The sequence below is a fragment of the Platalea leucorodia genome (assembly GCF_965183815.1).
Source record: "Platalea leucorodia genome assembly, chromosome: 11".
Classification (NCBI taxonomy): domain Eukaryota; kingdom Metazoa; phylum Chordata; class Aves; order Pelecaniformes; family Threskiornithidae; genus Platalea; species Platalea leucorodia.
The window spans coordinates 21191800-21211449 of NC_138833.1; the positions used below are offsets into that span (position 1 = coordinate 21191800).

The 19650-nt window shown below is 41.3% G+C and overlaps 1 protein-coding gene across 10 annotated transcripts in view; it reads right to left on the reverse strand.

Annotated features, from left to right (window-relative positions):
- EBF1 (EBF transcription factor 1) overlaps positions 1-19650 on the reverse strand; it is a gene marked incomplete at both ends in the record, with an annotated part of 282086 nt that overhangs the window by 59174 nt on the left and 203262 nt on the right. For 6 of the 10 annotated variants that reach the window (XM_082324547.1, XM_082324546.1, XM_082324540.1 and 3 more), the window contains 2 exons: positions 5495-5621; positions 13385-13515. In XM_082324547.1, the coding sequence (XP_082180673.1) occupies positions 5495-5621; positions 13385-13515 (258 nt within the window). Of the gene's footprint in view, positions 1-5494; positions 5622-13384; positions 13519-19650 lie in introns of all 10 variants that reach the window. The other 4 variants (XM_082324545.1, XM_082324541.1, XM_082324548.1 and 1 more) reach the window with 1 other exon arrangement.

The following is a 19650-nucleotide window of genomic DNA, read 5'->3' on the forward strand; positions in this document are numbered from 1 at the left end:
ATTTCAGATTAATGATCGTCATATCTTTGAGGGTGAAGAATTTTATAAACACATCAGGATAAAACCCAAGACGGCATCAGAGATGCTGGCTTTTTTATTTTATTTTTATTGTTTTGTTGATGGTGGCCTTCTCTCCTCATTTATACTAATCAGCTATTTAAGTGCTCATGATTTAATAATAAACACACATGAATGAGGCATTGTAAAACTAATGAGGTTGTGTATTACTGATGCTGCGAATAACTGCCACTAGGTTTTAACATTTCTCAGGAACTAACAAATACACAGCTATGGCCAAGGTTAGCTGGCGTAAGGGTCAAACGCCAGCCCACCGGGATCAAGAAAGGCTCCAGTGGGGCTACAGGAACCTCTTGACAGCCAGTCTGTCTCTCATCACCACTTCTTTTTTCTTCTTTTTTTTTTAAGTCTACAAACTCCAGAACTCTCCATTCTGAAAACTGATTGCTTCATTGATTATGTATCTTTTGAACTTTGCATAGTTATTGGTGCCTTCTTGACAGCAGCAAATTTTCCTAGCAAAGGAATCACTGAAGTTTACCAGGCTGGAAACTTTAGGGACTGCAGATCACTTTTTAAGTGGTTCCAATTCTGACCAGATCTGTGTACATGACTTAAACCTCTGCTTCTAGGGCCGTGGACTGAAATTTTAAATGGTGACAGATAGTTTTTGGTCTCTTACTGTTGGAGGTAGAGGTATTTAACTTAAGACATGAAAAGAGAGTGATTCTCAGAAGACAACTACCCCTGTGCTTCTGTAAATTAAACCATTTAAAGATAAAAACCTAAAAATGAAGCCACCTAAAACCGAGGCTTTTGAAAATGTTACCCAAATCATCTGTGATCCGCGAGGCTCTTCCTGTTTGTACACAGGCTCAAATGTTTCCAGAAGTAAATAAAGGATGAAATGAGGATGGAGCAGGGATTTTTCCACATAAGGCTATTTCTACTTTGTAGCAACTAGGGGAGTGAAAAGTCCTCTGAGAAGCCCTATGACATTTCAGAGAAAGAGGCAGTTTCCCAGAAATTCTGCGAATATCCTGACCAGGGCTAGCATTTCTACATCACTTCACGCACAATGGCCCAAAGGCGTAATGCAAACACTGGTCAGTCTTGGCAGTGCTCCACTCTGACCTACTCGGCCTTCGTCACAATTATCCTGGAGGATCAGCGCTCAGCATTTGGGTTATTCGCACTGCCCAGCAAGCCCCATGTGTCTACGCTGACCCTAAATCCACCTATTCCTGTTAGTAGCACTTATAGAGACACACCATATCCCATAGCTTATAACAAACCCCACATGAACTGGGGGGGGACTTGCTTGTTTCTCTAGGTACCCTGTCGGCACACAAACGGTTTAGCCCGCAGCCTCCCTGCACGACTGATGCACATGAAAATGGTCCCTAAATTCCAACCCGTATCCAACCATGTAACCAATTTTCAAAAAAAGGGAACAGTATCTGGGGTACTGCTCAGCCAAAAATCTAAATTAACCCCGTGTTATATACACAACCTTAGTGACAGAGGTATATATTTCTGGCCCCTATCTAGTCCTTTGCTCCAGTTTAGGAACAAAAGCACAAAACCTTAAACTGAGCAGGTGGTAGAAGACACAGCATAATGCATTTTTATGGACCCTCCATATGTCCTTTCCAATATGCAGTGAGATAAATTCTCCTTTCACTTACATTCATGCAGTCCCACTCAACTCTCGCGGTTTAGTACCATAGCAAAATTCATCTGTGAAAACCATGCTGTCCATGACGCATCCGTTTTTTTAAATTAAAACAAACAGACAGAAATCTCAAAGGCCTGTCCAGGTATCACAAATTTGTGCCACTTCTCATCCCTTATTTAACTCAGCCATACATACCCTGAGTTACCTTGGCGAACTGCCTATGGATTTGTATCCCCAATGGCTTCTTCCTTTATCTCAGTTTCTCCAGTCCTAAAATAATGGCAGTGACACATACCTGACTCCAAAGTTGTGACATGAAGCTTAATTCATTCAGTGCTCTTCCATACCAGAAGAGACTTACAGATGAAGGGTGCCACAGGGAAACAGTGACCAGCATCTCTGGGTATTTCTGTGTGCAATATGGACTTCTAATATTATTCCAAAATGAACACACATGCAAGATGTGTTCAGACTTCTGTATTTCTAATAACGTTCTCTCAGGAATGTCAAAGCTTAAAATCTAAGAAATAATTGCTCTATAAGTGCATGCTAATGGCTTGCTTTGCAGATGGAAAATAAAAAACTTATGTTTTCTTGTAAGCACACGGTTGACACTGTTTTTTTTCTTTCAAAAATACTTACAAAAGCCAGGATTTCTCTGTATATATGTGACCTTGATTCCTAGATGGCACATGGACTACTTAGAGATCATGTTACTAAGTTATTTGCAGTTAAAGGCAAAAAAAAAGGCTAAAATTAATGGGTCACTGGGTATTTTCTTCTGAGAACTTAAGTACTTAACAGTAAGAAAAAAACAGTTGACAGCCAGGTGGCTTGAGGGGATATTTTGTTGAACACTGATTAAAAATAATTTCTTCTAAATGAGACCTGACCACAAAATGGGACCATTAACGAGCAGGGACATTCTCACCAGAAAGGAAACTACGCTTGATCAACTCCTGCACCGCCCACAAACCCCAGGTCTTTTTCTCTCTCTCTCACACACTCTTATTTTTTTTTCCCTTTTTCTCCTCTCCCCTTTTCTTGTTCTTAACAGCAGGGTAAATAAGCAGCAAGTGATGCTGAAATGTTTTCGGCCAAAAACAGAGGCCAAACTCCTCTGAGAAAACATTTGGCCTCTGTGGTTTTGTAATATGTTCCAGAACACTGAGTTCACTGAAGAACATTGTGAAAAGCTCCCATCGGCTGGAGTGATGCTGGGGAATGTTACTGTATCCCAGCTTCCAATTGGTCCATTTCCTGCAGGCCTTGTTAAAAAAAAAAAAGAAAAAAAGTAGTGCTATGTGGGAGTTAAAACAAGTTCTCATGGGAAAAATGAATGGCAAGAAATTCTAGCTTTAAAAGAAACAGCTAATCTGCTAGTTTGATTGTTCTTCAAAACTTACAATGAACCAATAATCCTAATTAAAAACACTTGGCCTAGTTCTCTAAAGCATCATAGCTTTTTCTATGCTTCGTTTGTACACACCATAGACTATTAGTTTTTTTCTAGTGCTCACTAACAAAGTGCTGACTTTGTTGGGATGGCTGAGCTAATTTCGTGAACTCAGTGTGAAACCTTAGCTAAACAAAATTGTGGTAATTTTCCTTAATTTGTAAAAGTGATTGGAGTGCAAACAAAATTTTCCTCTTGGGTCAATCCTATAATTTTCAATTAACTAAAACTAATCGGCAGGCGTGTACTGAACCTGCATTTTGTTTAAAGGGCTGGAAGGCACTTCTGAAGGTCAGGATGCATTAATTGTTTTTATTTTAGTTTCATTTAGTCCTTTCTAAAAAGCCACATTTAAGTTCAGGCTGCCTCTAAAAGGAAAATGCAAATTGTCTGAGGTACGATTTCAGTCACAATAGCTTTTCTGTATCTACCGTAGCTCCATAAAAGCTGCATAAGTAAGAGAATTGTCCATGGATTGGATCACCTTTGATTTTATCATTGTTGTTTAGTATTTCATAACTTTCGTTTATCGAATGAAAAATAACGTGTTTTAAACACTAACCTGAAAATGCATATATGGAAACACTCTGTCTACTGGGACACCTTATTTCCACATTCAGCCATCTGCTTCTAGGCAGACAGGCTAAACTGCCGCCCTCCTTTTTACTGGAAAAGCTAATTAACGATGATCTGAAAAGCAAAACCAAAATGGGTCCAAGCCATTTTTACATTTAAATCGCAAAACGAAGTCCCCCAAAATTTCTTCACGACGTCAAGGCGGGCAGGTTTCCTCCCTTTCTTCTTCTTCTGCATGCATGCTTGGTGTTTCACCAGCCCAAGATGCAGCCACCCCGGTGGCTCGACAACAAGCAGGACAGCACAACTTATGGTGAGTAAGAAAGTGAGAAGGGAAAGGATTCATGGTCAAACTGTCCAGAGCTCCGGCTGACCCTTTCATGTGGTAGACACTGGCAATTTGCACCAGCTGGCAATTTGACCCTTTGCTTTTTCTTTTGTTCCAATACATTCAAACCCCAAATAACTTTTTTGGTATGGTGTGCTATTGTCCAATATATGAATTTCCCACACGTTGTTGAAATCATAATGCTCACAATAAAAACACAGAGCCTCTACACGCGCCTGCTGCTCAGCCGGCAAGGCGATACATGAACACTTTAAGACCCGGTTTAAAGAAACCCAGTGCCTAATCCCAACTGGAGGAGAGGGTATTTGAAGAAGACAACAAAGCTTCATAAGGCACCTTTGTTCAACTTGCTCAGCGTTAAGAAAAATCAAATGGAGCTTTGCTACCCAGCTGGAGCACAGAAGTCTCTCCTCTGCCTCGAGTCCCTGTGTGTACATTCACAGCTGGAGCAATATATGTGCCCAGTGTAATTCAGAATGCCTCGTAGCCACAAGTATTTGTGATATATCTTATTCTTAAAGTTTCAGGGCAGTCAAGAATGGGCAAAGGAATTGCACCGGATTGTGATAAACCACAGTTCAGGCAAACAGTTACAGAAGTAGTCCTCTCTGCGTATGTCGAACAACAAGCGCATAAGAGGACAAGCACATCAAAACCTGGACCAAGCCATTAATTCTTGCAGCATGCGTACCTTCCAAGGAATCAATGACACACGTTCTTTTTAAAAAGTTAGGCTGCTACTTGATTTATTTCCCAGGCCATTCTTATCGCTACTGAGAGGGATTTAACATTGACAGCACCTTCAATGTCCTCGCGTGTTTTTTTGTTAGTAATTCTTCAGGCCAAACCACTCGACCTAGTGGTCTCAGTGTGGGATGCCACCCCAAAACAAACTGCAAGTCCCGATGTCTGCAGCATCGGCTGGGGTGAAAGCTACTTAGCCGTCCTGGAAGCCAGAGACAAGTATGCTATGGTGAGATGGGCAGGCAAACATGCTGCTGCTTTGAATATTTGCAACACTTGCCAGGCAACAGGAGATGGAAATATTTAGCAAGACGCTTCTTGGAAGGCAGATTCGTGATTGCACGAGTATGTCTGGCTCTTTATGCTCACACTCTTCCTCTGTTTAAGTACTGGAGTATCTGTTTCTCTCCTTCCTCCCCCCTCCTGCGTAAAGAGATGTCCCATCGTGAGGACAAACAAGCAAACAAAAATCCCACACTGGTACGTTTTCAGATTCATCTCTACGGTCACCCATTTCTGAAACCCAGCCGTAAATTGGAACCTTCAATGACGTGCTCAGCCAAAATAATAAAATACAGTACAGCTTTTAATGATGAAAGCAGAAGCCCTAGCAAGCGTGATATATTGCCTGCCCTATTTCTCCACGTTATATCTAGTACTAAAGCATCCTTACCTGTGTAAATGAATCTTCCAGGTGTTCCCTTGCAAAACTGCTTAGACTTGTAGGACAATGTGACTTCTACAACCCCTGGGATATGTCGCGGAGGCGTCTGTACACGGATGGCATGAGGAGTAATCAGCTAGGGGAAAACATTGAGAAGGGAGAAGAAAGGGAAAAAAAAGCACTGTTAGATGCTGCACACTTCTTTAATAACACTTTCCTCTCAGATCACAGTAAACAAGCTTTGAAACATGTAATTAACCTGTCAATGTTTGAATACAATCTTGATGTAACCCACACAAAAGCCAGCGACTACAATATTTACAAGCAGTCTCCTTCTCAGCCCTAACAACATTATTTCTGTTTTCATACATGGCAGGCACTTGCTTCCTAGTACAAGCATTAGCCCTGGTTTAATGCAATAACTTCAGCTTACAGCAGCAGGATGTCTATGTTTGCTCAGGTGAACACTGGGGTCGTGACAGCGTCCAACAAATCCGATGGATAGATGATACGCAGTTACATGTGTGAACATGGCACAGGGCAAGCCCAGGCTGAGATTCACTGCACAGCCCAAGCCCGGGCAGGGTTTTAAACGCACTGGTCCTCAGCTGACATCTGTGCACCGCAAAAGCACCATGTGCTGCTGGTTTAATTTTCTATTCATTTTGTGGAGGTATAACCGATTACTGCAGAAATGCAAAGTTTGGTTTCTGAAGGATGCTGGATCTTGCCTTGCAAATGATCAGAGCACTCAAAAGAGAGATACCAAATATAACCCTCTAACTATCACTTCCAGTCTGCCTTCACTGCAATGATGGACACACATCTGAGAGGGCTCCTGCAGATGTGGATTTACACAGTAAGGAGTAGACAAATTTAACTTTCTTGCTAATGGGGCTGGGGATCCTGATCCTCTTAACGCAAAAGGTTGGGGTGGGTCAGTGCTGCACTTTCCAGGCTCTAGACCATTTTTTTTCTTTCAGAATTCTAGACTGGATTTAAAACATAGTCCCTGAAAATAATATTAGAGCCACCTAGGAGTTCACTAATTTATGGCAGGTTAACTCAAATCTCTGCTGCACTCAGAAACTACAGCATCGTCCTCCCCATCACTGAAATGTCCTCTTCTCGCTCATTATGCTCCCTCAGACAAGAATAGTAAAAAGAGGTACATAGAAAAGGTGACACGATTGTGTCCAGCAACCAAGAGACAGCTCTGTCACATGGATAATCCTTCTCTAACTGACTGTGGCACATTAGCAGGCTTCTGGAGAGGCAAACAAGACCACGACCAGCCTTGACAGCAGGCAAAGCCGTGGGCACCCTATGCAGACAGTCAACTGCTCTATGCTGTTGGTTGACTCATGTCCTAGATCAGGGAATACATTTTAATAGATATCTTTTTTTAAAATAAGAAGCTAATTTTATTCTTATTTTTACTAGGAACCAAATATTTCAAAATTGTAGTAAGGTCCTACCAAAAAATCAGACTTCAAACCCGTTCTTTGTTTAGGGCACAGGACTAAAAAAGCACAGGAGAGTAATGTCTGTCTGAGAGCCATCTGTGTAACTGAGGGAAATGGCATACACAGTAGGAAGTTCTCCATATTTAAAATAAGAAAGTTAATATTAAATCAAGTTGAAGATTAAAACCAAAACTACCGGCACCAAATGCTCCAAAAGTTATTCAGATCCACAGAAGTCTTAAGTATGTCATTTCAGAAATGGTCATGTAGGAATTGATGCCTTTTGTTCGTAAGCTCTAAAGAACACGTTTTCAGGCTCTGCTTTGAAATCATGTGATTTAGAAACTTATTTATTTGTAAAAGAAACCTGGCTTTTTTCTAAATTACTCACTCTATCAACTGGGTAAAAAAAAAAAACCAAAAACAAACAAAAAAAACCCAAAACCAAACCCCAAACTTCCAAGGATTGCTTTTACTTAAATTGGGCTGTTTTACAGTTGGGCTGACCAAAGCCTAAAAGTCTAGACCAGTTCTCGATAGTCAGTGGAGGCAGAAAGCACTGCCAAATAGCAATTTATTTCCAGTGCTTTAGACACCTCTCACGTTGGGATGAGCTGCTCTCTGGAAGCATCTACCTTTCTCCAATGAACCGAGAAGACAAGTTTAGACTAGATGCTTAAGTGTAGGCAGCCAAACATAGCTGAGATAAATCCCATCCTCAAGTGGTTCTAGTTAACTGGATGAACTGGCGAGATGAGAAAAGTTTCATGACATTTTTAGGGGGAAAATATTTGTAAAAACAGCCAAGGATTTTAACAGTAAAGGTTAACATGCTAGTCTTAGTACATCAGCATGCGCCTTGCACCCCTCAACCCCCATTCTGGCATGAGCTATACAGGCAGCTTCTGGTTGTATCTTTGAATTTCCCAGCATTTACTGGTCTGTCACCACTTTAATGTTCTTTAAACATAATTTGTGGCATTTTCCAATACTCATCTTCCCTGGTTCCCAAGAAATGTCTGACCTATTTATGGTCCATTGTTACAGAGAGCTGGGGAGAGTTAAGCAAGTTTCCTGGTTTGTTCTCCACAAACAGTTTGGTTTTCCTTTGTGCTCTGAAGTAAATAAGTTTAACTGTGTTTAAAACCACAAATATACAATAATGTCGCCCACACATTCCCAAAGGGTGAACATTATGTCTGAAGTCCTATGGTTTAGGATACTCGGGATATATTTTACTCCTCTCTTCTCTAGAACTAAAGCTTGGGAGGTATACCAGGAGCATACACGTGCCTTTTCCTTTGGCTTTTTCTCCTTAGCATCTGCCACTGACCACTGTCAGGGATATAGTGCCGAGCTGGAAGGACCTTTGTTCTGGGTCAGCCTTCAGTTCTCATGCACACAGAAAGGAACTGGCTAGCTCGGTTACATACCAGTAGTCCCCTGTATTGCTTCATATCAAGAAATTGTCTTTAAGGGACAAACAACGTCACTGCACTTCAAAACCTGCCCTCTGAACCTCACCTTTGGTCTCAAACTCTGATTCCCTAGTGCTGCCAGGATCTGCATTACGGACCAGGACCAGCTCTCCGAATTGCCCTAACTCCGTTTTGCAATCCGAGTGACCCAATGGGTGCTGCACGGGTCTGGGTATTCCAGGCCCACCCACGGCAAGAGCAAATCTGCCCCTGACTTCAATAACTCCGGGATTATGGGATGTTTTCCCATCTACCCTGTCAACCTATGGCCTGACCTTGGGAATGTGGATTCCACCTTTTCCTAGCATGTTTTCTCCTTTCATACTGGCATAGCCTGTACCTTCAAGGCACAGTCTGTCTCATATTTGTACGTAAAGCACCTGGAAAAGGTGAATTATTAGCATCAAGGGATATTAAAAGTAAAGACACCACTTGTGGAAGCCTCTGAGCCCCAAACTGCTGGAGGCTGGTAGAGTGTTCTGGGGAAGCAGCACTACATGCTCATCCTGCTGTTTTTATAGACATCTGTCATTGCCCAGCACCAAACACGAGATACCGAGCTAGATGAACCTCCATGTCTGACCCCATATGGCCATTTCTATGTTGTAACCTCAGGTGGGAACTCTCGGTGCGTTAACAGACATCACAACAACCATAGCAATGGCACGCCAAGAACTAAGAATTTGTAAATATGAGTTACGTACATTTCTGAACGCATTTTTAAAATGTAAATCTTGCGCAAGGCATTAACCTGTGATTTGGAGATGAACCCACCAGCCAAAATCCCAGATCCAGCTTCCTCTTCCATTCCAGCATTTGGCTAATCGAGATCTGGAGCTGGACATAAAACTGGCAACTGGACCCTTTCTCCCAAGGGATTTTTCAAGTGGATTGGTCTGATACTTGCAACTGCACTAGCTGTTTGATATAAACTCTTACATGTCAGTTGGGACACGCTGTGGATTGCATTAAAACCTGAGTTAGAAACCTTCAGAATGGAGGGAGGAGTGTGTCCTTCAAAATCCAAAACACATTTGGTTTGAGTGTGTACAACAAGCCTCTTTCTGTGGTTTGCTAATATATTCTAGACATTCTTGTGTGATACAGCATCATTTCACACTCTTCAGAGTGCCAGGTTACTTTCTTTTTTTAAAAGTGACATTTTATAAGGAGATGTCATTAATCTGAGTCACCAGTTTATTTTTGCATGCTTGAGCTCTGGTTTGTGGTTAGGGAAATGGTGACAATCAGTCATAAATTTAACTTGGACTCTGTGTGAAGAGGACCATTAGGACAGCAATGAAGAAAAATCCCACCAACTGAAGGTAATGACAGCTTTCAGCGAGAACCGGACCCTTGAGATACCTATATTTTTTAAAATTACCAGTGACTTTGCATGCCTCAATTCTGGACATCCAGATGTTGCTTAATAAGCCTTGGTTTTCAAAAAGAGGGTGCCTACTAATTTTTTTAAAATGAGTCAAACCTCCAAAATAAGCACTCAGAAACAGAGACTTCCAAAATCAATAATAAACATAAAAAGCAAAATAAAAAACTGTGTCACAGAATTTGATTCAGCAGCATTAAAAAAACCCCAAAATGCCAAACCAAAAAATCATCCTCTGTTTTTGTGCTGTACAAAGGTAAAAGAACTGATGTTTCAGTGCTTCATCTTTTCTTAATATAAAAGAAAAAGAAGTTGTTTCCAGCTGACTCTGTACAGCTGGAGGAATGTTCTTGGCAGGAAAATGTTTGAAGAAATAGTTCATTTTAAGCAAATATTGTGGAATATTTATAAGAAACTAATTTTGTCTTCACAATCGTGTATTTGCCCTGAAACTCGACTCCTGGAGTTTCAGCCCCCCAATAAGAGAGAGAAACAAGAGAGGATTTTTATCAGCAGCTCCGATTTTGAATATTTGCAACAACACACAGCCCCAGAACGCTGGGCAAAAACCTGCAAATAACAACTCCATCTGTTTGTGGACTGGACAAACAGAAAGGCAGAGTCTATCTGGCAAACAGACTATTTGCTGGGAGTTGTCTGTCCAGATTCAGCATGCGCACACGATATACCAATGCCGTTCGTTTGTCAGTTATGAATGTCCCTTGGAAAAAAAAAGGCATTAAATGGCCCATTTTGCTGCATTCTAAAAATATCAAGGGCTTTTAAAGTAATTTTTATAAAGCAATATGGGAGTTAAGGATTAATTGAACCTACTGGCTTAGGGTATCTGCATTTCTGCACAAAATTAATGTGACAAATTAAGTTTTTATTTAGTTCTCCCTGGCTGAGAAAGGTTGTAATTATGTTAGAGTGTTTACAGCTAAAATATATGTTTAAATAATAAATATGTGTTTCAGAAACCATTTTAAGCCTCCTTTTTTAACACAGTCAACTCCATTTCAAGCATATAAATATTTCAATTACAAAACTTGAATACATGTAAAATAAATTAAAAATATATTATTTACATTTCAAATTATATATAACATAGGCTGCTTGACAGCAACAAATTCACCCTTAAAATGAACGAATTTTTTTTTTTTTTTTTTTGCTTTTAGCTTTGCTTCTGAACTGTGGTAGGATTTATATTTTAAATATCCATGCATCTCAGGTACTTACATGGATTTTGCTGTAATAAAATCTGAGTAATATAGGACCGTTATGATAATTATCTTCACAGCACCTCTCCAAAGAAGGTGACTAATCTTATTACTATGTTAGAGAAAGGGAATTGAACTTTAAGCAGATTATGTGACTTGCCCAAGGTCCCATGCAAAGTATGTGGCAAAATGATGCTTAATTTAAATATCAGACTTCATCCCCCAAACCACCTGCGATTACAACTGAAAGTGAAGCTAGAAAAATCCATGTGAAAATGCTCTGCAAGACTCACACTTTTTTCTTTAGTTTCCACCTATCTAGTTTTGCTTTGGATTTTCTACAGCTCAGTTAAAAATCATGTTTTCTTTGGATCCATGAAATAACAGGATGAACTTGAAAATTCTTCTTGAATTCAATGGCAAAATAACCTGGCCAGGTTTGCTCAAAACGGGGCCTGACTGGCAACTCAGGATGAACCTGCTCCAGGTTTGAAGATCAACAATTCAATTCCACATTCTATTAAAGTAAAACAAAAATATTCTCCCTGGGTACTGAAAATGCACTAGACATTTTTAGAAACGGGAAGGCAAATGAAAGAACTTATTTTGTACTTCATATGTGGCTAGTATGTGTAATTTGAATTATTTATAGATCACTATTATTTAGGGATCACTCAGACAGCTCATGCATTTCTGCACTTGTTTATCATGTCTGTCTGCTTCTTTTAGAAATCATTTCTTTTCCCCTATAGGATTTTCTGCTGCTCTCATAGGTTCTGAAACTGAGAAGCAATTCTGTAAAGGAGAGACAGTGAAACAGTTTTCACTGGAAGCCAACTTGCAGCCCGTTAGAGCGTTCACAACAAACAGACTGACTTTGGTCTGGACCCCCTCTAACATTATTAATTTTATGACAAGGCCTTGCAACCATCAGCAACAGTGTTTTGACCAACACTCCCTCTCCTGAGGTTAGAAATTGCCAATTAATGTCTTCCACTAATAAATAGAATCAAGTTTTATAATGAAAGACCCAATTCTGCAGTACCAAAATCAGAGCACTTTCCTCCCAGCCTCTTCACCTTTCCCTGTTAAACGTCTGTAGCCATAATGGCTTCAATCCTAACACACAAAATGCTTACACGGGACCCAGGGGGCACTTTCATGATCACATAAGGGCTTCAGAATAGGGCTCATTTAATACATCTCCTTTCCTGGAATGCCCTTTCATCCACTCTTGTCCTCAAGTGGAAGGATGAGAGAGCGAGAGAGAGAGAATAGTGAAGCCCATGAAGGACATTAGAGGATACTCTTCGTATGGAAAAACTGCTGCCATACGTGCAATGGAATCAGTAGGGGGACTGCGCTGGATATGAATTAAGCTATAATGTTGATTTAATATTTATAGGATATAAGACAAAGCATCAGAAGATCCTTACGTCACTGGGTAAGCATCATATAGCTATTTCGGAGATGCTGGTTTGTCTGTTAGCATGCTTATTTCAGTATTAAAATCAGGAACATAACAATTTCTTATAAAACGTCCAAAATGATTTTGGAAAGCCATAAATGTAAAATGTAAACCTTTCCTTGGAGCTGCCTTCCTGTGCCAGTGAAGCCAGTGGGAACTCTGCCCCGACTTCTATGGCCCTGCGCTCTGGAAGTGGCCCTTCGGGTGATGCTTCCCGGGTTTTAACTTTCCACAGGCTTTTGGGGAATATCGGACTCCACATTTAATTATGTGCCAGGAGAAGAGAGGATTTAAGAAATTGGGAGGAACAGCAACAGCAAAAAAATGGATAAGAAACAAAAAAAGGGTTACTGTGAAACTACAGAGGCCCCCGCTAGGTATGATGAGTCTGTATTTTCCACTGTGGATACAATACTGTGTATTTCGCTGCTATTATGCAGATGGTACTTACACCAGGCACCTACACTTTAAGGATATGCTATTCAGAGGCACTGAATTTCTGCAATCTCCACCTCATTGAGCTGCAGCTACAAGCAGCCAGTTTCCCTGGAAAGCAGGATCACCTAAACGTTTGTTTCCTGTGGGCCCTTAGCTATTGTAGTGCTAAATGCAGAATTATTCACACGGGCATTTATCCTTCCCTTTTCTTGGAATAAAAGGCACTGAGCTAAATTCTGGGCCAGTGAGAGGAGATGCAAATCCCCTGGCTATAATGGATTTCTGCCACAGGTAAATTTGACTAATTATTTTCATAAAACTGAACGAGGAAAGGATTCACATCTGAACATTTGTTGCTGATTTAGCATGTGGCATAGAAAAAGGACAGGCTAGCTATAAGCTAGACAAAGCTATTAGACATTACCGTTCAGACAACACCTACCTCACTCCAAACCAGCATGGTGCCGAATATGACCTGTAACCCATCAAAGAAATTGTCTCCTATGATGATGACAGTGGCACCTCCTGTAGTCCATCCTTCACTTGGACTGATGGCTTTGATACATGGTGTAGCTGCTTTTCAACACACATGAAAAAGAGAAGTATTCTGCTGTTAGAACCAGATTTTAATGACAGAAGACTTGAGAAAAATAAAATAAAAGGAGCTTTCATTTTCCCCCCTTACTAACACAAAGATTTCAGCAATCACGCTCTTTCCAGTACATGTGCATGACCTCAAGCTGTATCTTTGGAAGCATTTTTTCTCAATTAATTTCTGTTTGGTTTTGTTATCTGCATTGAAAAAATTAACTTTTTTAAGCCTACATTAACAAAAAAATCACAGCATGATGGGCAGAGACCAACTGGAAATCAGGACAAATCCCTATCTTTTTTCTATATGAAATGTGCACTACCTGAGTTAAAACAATCTCCAGTGAGCTTGCTTTATTATCCATCATAACCTAAATTCATCAGGGAAACTCCTATAAATATTATGGAAAATACTGGCTAAACAGAAAAGGGTGCAACCCTCAGCATTTCCTTAACTCTTCCGCAATCACGTCCAGGTTGTTCTAGTATTAAACCACCCTGCCCCGCTTAATGCTTTGGCTACTACAGAAAAAAACCCAGAACCAAACCCCACAGCCCTGCCATCTGGTCATTCCAGTTATGTTGCATCTCCTGGATAATTAGGAAGCGTGTGCGATGCATTCTGCCATATTCATAGTGTCTATCCCCGCTTTCACTAGCCACTTTCTTGGCCTCGTATGTACTAAGTGCCTCCTGAGAGGATGTTGAAAACTCAAGCGCTGCTCAAAGTAATAAGCTCAAATCTTGGTGTAAGATCTTCTGGTTTAAGACTATCTAAGTAGAAGCGTGCTCAACTTTATATATTGGTGGGATAGGGCAATATAAACATCCACATACTGATTCTCCTCCGCTGTAGTACCAGAGTGCATCAGAATTTAACTGTGCTGAAGCAACAGGAATAACATTACTGTAAAAATAACCTGAATAAGACAAAAAGCCCTGGGTAACTCTCAGCTGTGGAGTGTCAGGGTGGTCATACACGTTAATGAAAAGAAGCAACTTCATCCCAAATGCCACCAACTTCTCCTCGCTAATACAGCATGAGGTGAAAATATGATACCATAAGATAACATTTTAAGTAAAGTGGGTACCTCAACAATTTCATTAGCCACGAAAAACAGATTCTTTAAGGAGCAGCAAAACTCCACCAGTCAACCTCAATGTTGAAAAGAAAGATTCTTTCCTTTAGACACGAACCCAGTCCTCAGCAGAGAGAAGAGGCTGGCTCCACTGAAAACACATGAAGGGCTGCCATTGCCCACGCTGATTCTGCAATGTCAATCAGGTGTCAATCAGCAGGACTTTGTTAGCTGCATATATAAATATCTGCATATATATATATATCTGCATATATATCTCTTCTAGGGTTGCTGGCCTTTGGCTGTGAATTACTACTTGGTCAAAAGGCTGGCTGAGCTGCTAATTCGGTTTGTAACTTTGAGTATTTGATGATATACTCCAGGGAGAGCACTCAGGCACTTCATCGGGTAAGGATTTACTAGGAAGACAGGGGTGTGAAAGCCACCCACGTGTTAGCACCATCCAGGACAACACCCTTGCACCCATGAATTACTCAATGTGGCCGTGGAGTGGCACAGCCCCTGCCCTACATCCTTCTAATTGTAAAGACAGTAAATTGATTCATTCACAGAAGCCTACTTTGAAATGGTCCAGACATAGAGCGCTAAAGAGACCCTGTGCATCTTCGTGATTATTTCGCGAAGTTCTGGTCGGTTGGAGCTAACTGGAAGGGTCGGTGAGGCTGATGAGGAGCTCCTTCCTCCCAGCTCCCGGGCAGGGCCGGTCGGCGTGGAGCTGGGAAGCCGGAGGGAGCTGGAACGGGAGCGGTTGAGTCACCCTCAGCAGCGAGTGTTTCTGTGGCCGCTGCGACAGACTCGCACCACCGGGGATGGAACGCGTGCATGGGCAGCAAACAGACCCCGTCCCTACCTACGAAAGGTTGTGTCAGGCACAAACTTTTCCACTACTTAAGCTGATGGGGATGCCAGCTCCAGTGAAAAACACAAACATGCAGGCAAAAAAAAAAAAATCATTACCCTACTCCAAACTTGGCAGGGCACAGCCATTAACTTTTACATGAGCTAACAAAAGAAACATCCTAACATTACCGTCACGAAAATGTAGCGCGCACACAGAAGTAACTTCAATATGTTTAATTTGGATTCAAGTTACTTGCATAAAACTGTGCATAAAAACCATTGCAAAGTCCAAAACCAAATGCTTTCCTTTCAGCCGAGCTCACAGCAATGGATTTACAGTGAAAGCAGCTTTTCAAAATGCCATCTAGCCCTTTCACAGAATCGAACTTTTTCATAAATAAAAATTAAAATAATTTCCAAATTACACCCTTTCCAGTATTTCCAGTTGATTGTGGACACACACACCCCACAATAAAACCCGAAGATAATCAGTTTCCCATGTGTCAGAGAATGAGCTACTTTTCTTAAAGACTACAAACAACATTTTTTCCTAAACACCAGTGAATAAAAACTGTTTGAGACCATAAGCCATTAACAGAAAACATATGCAGGCTTCAAAATTATAGATTCAATTCATCTTTAAAATGAATGCAAGATACTGTTCCGCAGTTACAGGTCCCCACTAAAGGTCTTGCTATTTATCTTGGGATGTTCTTTGCGATACCTACATTGCACCCCGAAGCGCAAGGTGCTGCACTGTCTGTGCTGCCTCATGTGTTCGCTTCTGATACTTTATACATGTATGTGCTTAATATCAGCTACGTGCCAAGTCCCGGGGCAGCCGGGGGACTTCGAGCAGACACTCAGGTCCTTGGGCTGCACCGGGGCTGGGGGTTGTTCACTGGGACACTCTCACCCGCAAAGTCAATGTGACCACTCGCACGTGTAATTTTATTTAAATGTGTAGCAATTGTGCTGAATCAGTGCCTCACTGAAACTGCTGGCAATAGCCCAGGACATCTCCTCTGAGGAGGAGAAGTCAGGACGTGGTGATTTAATAAGCAGGGCAGGTTGGCACCCTTTGCAGGAGCTACCTGAGCAGCAGCGAGAGCGCTGTGCATTCCCGAAAGATTTCAGGGCATTATTTTCCCTTGGGACCAGTCACAAAAACCAGTGGGACTTCCCAACTTTCCCCACACAGCTTCTCTTATCTTGAAATGCTAGCGTCTGTAAAGTCTGGAAGGGCTGCACGAAGGTGCTGCCCTGCCAGGGAAGCTGCGCTGAAGGGCTGCACCCCGAGGAAGCCCGAGGAGACGCGCTGCGGGAGGCATCCAGACTGCTGCCTGTTTTTGAAGGCACAAAACGTGTTTATACAATGACATATTTGCAAGAGCCAGTGTCGTTTGGGACGTTGGCCTTACTAAAACCTGGCCCTTCCCAGGCCCTTTCCTTGGAGCACCAGGAAGGAGGATGGAAGGATCGGGTCCCGTTTGCCAGCGTCACCACAGGTAACGCTGGGAGCGGGGCAAGGCAATGACCTCAGCTCTATTTATGCCCCTGGTACAAATGTCTGGCCAGCTCAGGCCCTCAGCTCTTCATATTTCTTCTGTTAATCATTTTGGCAACTTTCAAAGCGCCGTCTGGAAGGTGTTTACTTCTGTGCAACCCTAGAAAAACAGAGCTAGGCAGAACAATCTTTTCATTGGAGACCTTGATTTTTCTACATTTTGTTTTGGTCACAAGAGAAACTGAAGTACAGAACATCTTTTTGCAGAGTGCAAACTTCCAGAATCTCTATCTGGAATTAACACTTTTTAATGTTTCCAAGAAAAACAAAATATTTTGTTTCAAAATATTATCACTTCACATGCCCTTCTGTAACAGCAAAGCATCATTTCTAAAATGGTGTTTTTAAAACAAATATGAAAAAGTTACATAAAAATTATGTTTTTCCGTAGAAAAAGAGATTTTAGTTGAAGTCTCAAACTTCCCTGATAAAAAAAATGCAGTGAAGGACTTTAGACCAGTTCTAATAAAGGCAATCAAGTGTACATGATTGATAACATGAATGGACTTTAAGTCTAGAGAAGAATTATAATAAAAAAGAATAATTACACATTCTTACACATATAAACATTTTTTTTAAATGAACAGCTGGCAGCCAGCTACAACCAGAACCAAAAGAGTTTTGTAGCCTAACTATCAGATAAGATTTTAAGACTCCAGCGCCAGTGTATTACATTCACCGCGTGTTTTCAGAGCAGTCGTCGGACTGAGGAAAAACTAAATATTACCCCTCCGACCTCAGGCACGGACCTTGCAGCTCCTTGCTGAAGGTGATGTGGCCACATCCTCCACCTGCTGAAACGGCCTAATGGTTATGAGCCTTAATGAGCTGCTCTCCTCCTTTGCATAATATCAAGGCAAATCAGCGTTAACATCTGACATGTTTCACTGTGCTGCTCCGGCGGTTTGAGTTAACAGATAGAGATGTTAGAGGGAGGCACTGCAATCCCAAACTTAGCGAAGCCAACGGGAATTTTGCCATGGACTTCAACGCTAAGGGCTCTATCGATACATTTTAAGGATTTATGAGCAAAAACCTTAATGACTTTCAAGAGAAACAATGTTCTTTTGAAATATTCTTTTTTTTCTCAGAGTATACATTGTTAAAATCTTATCACCTTCCGTACAAAGGATGGTAGGTACCAACTTCAGCACACGGGTAGCAAAAAAGGAAAAGTTTTTCATTGTGTGCTACGTGTGTCAGTGTGTTCCTGTGTTCCCGTACTCCCCTAGCTACTGATATACAGGGGATTTTTCTTCCTTCAAACTGTGACAATAAAATGATTACCCCGCCACAGTTTAGCATAATGGTTCAGAAATGCTCGTGGCATATTGCAGAGTTAAAGTGGAAATTATTAGGTAGCTCTTCTTTGTTATAATAATGATCACTCCACAAATAAAAGCTCTTCTCCCAAAGGTACTGCAAGGCACAAAATGCTAATTCTGAAGATTATGTGTGCGCTTTTATTAAATATTACTATGCCCTGTCTGTTTGAGGGCTTCACTGCTCTGATTGTTTTATGAGTGCCATGTTAATGTCAGCCCCATCTTGCTAGCAGCAGGCACACATTTTAGCTTTTGTATGAGAGTTGATCAAAGGCCGCGTGCTGAGGGAATTGCTGAGAAAACACGGACAAGCGATAAAAATCTAACAGATTAATTGGTTTAAATTTCATTTCAGGGCGTTGAACTTTGGCTCAGGACACTAGTACTACACTACCAGTCAGGGACTAATTACCGCATTTCCAATTTGCCTCTGAACAATGCTTGGAAGGGAGAATAATAACGGTACTAATAATACTAATAACAATAATAATAATAACAAAACAACAGCAATAACGCCTCCTCATAGCTTCTTGTACATGTTTAACAACTAACTTTGTGCACAGGCAATTGCACTAGGAAATCCGTCTCCCCCGCATCACCATCCATCTGCCTCCGGAGCATTTCTATCTGCCTCAAATAGCACCTGAAGACAGAAGAAATAGCAGATGCCCTCAGGAGCACTGAACATCTGAATTTACAGAATCAACGAGCTACCGATTCAAGTCCCTCACAAACACACGCTGGACATCTCATATTCTTAATTAGGGACCGGCGTTTATACACAGAGATAGCGTTTTATCCTCCAACAGAAACGACCTATTCCACTGATAGAAAACAGAGGCTGGAGGGGAAAAAAACCCCACACATATTTACCACAAAGTTTATGGGTGGCCTTGGAATAAGGGTTAATTGAGCTTGGAGGTAAATGTTCACTGAGGTGAATTAGTGGGATGCACAGCTATCAGCAGGGCTCTGGGACTGCTCTTATTTAGCTTCTGAAATGTATTTGCTCTATGATTAATATCCAGTTTGTGCTGGTGACTGTAAGAATGACCTCGCCTGCAGTTTTTATCATGAAGTGTGGTTTCATCCTCCATTATTTCATAGATGAGGCTCTGACAACAGTTGCTGCATCACAACAGGAGTTTAAATGATGGGGTACGTGCTTTTATTTTTCTTCTCTTTAAGAGGACAGTGACACGCAAAGAGAGTTGCATGAAGGTAGTTAAAACTGGGAATTCAGAGGAACAGGGAGTTGATGTCTCATCTTAGAGGAAGTAGTGAA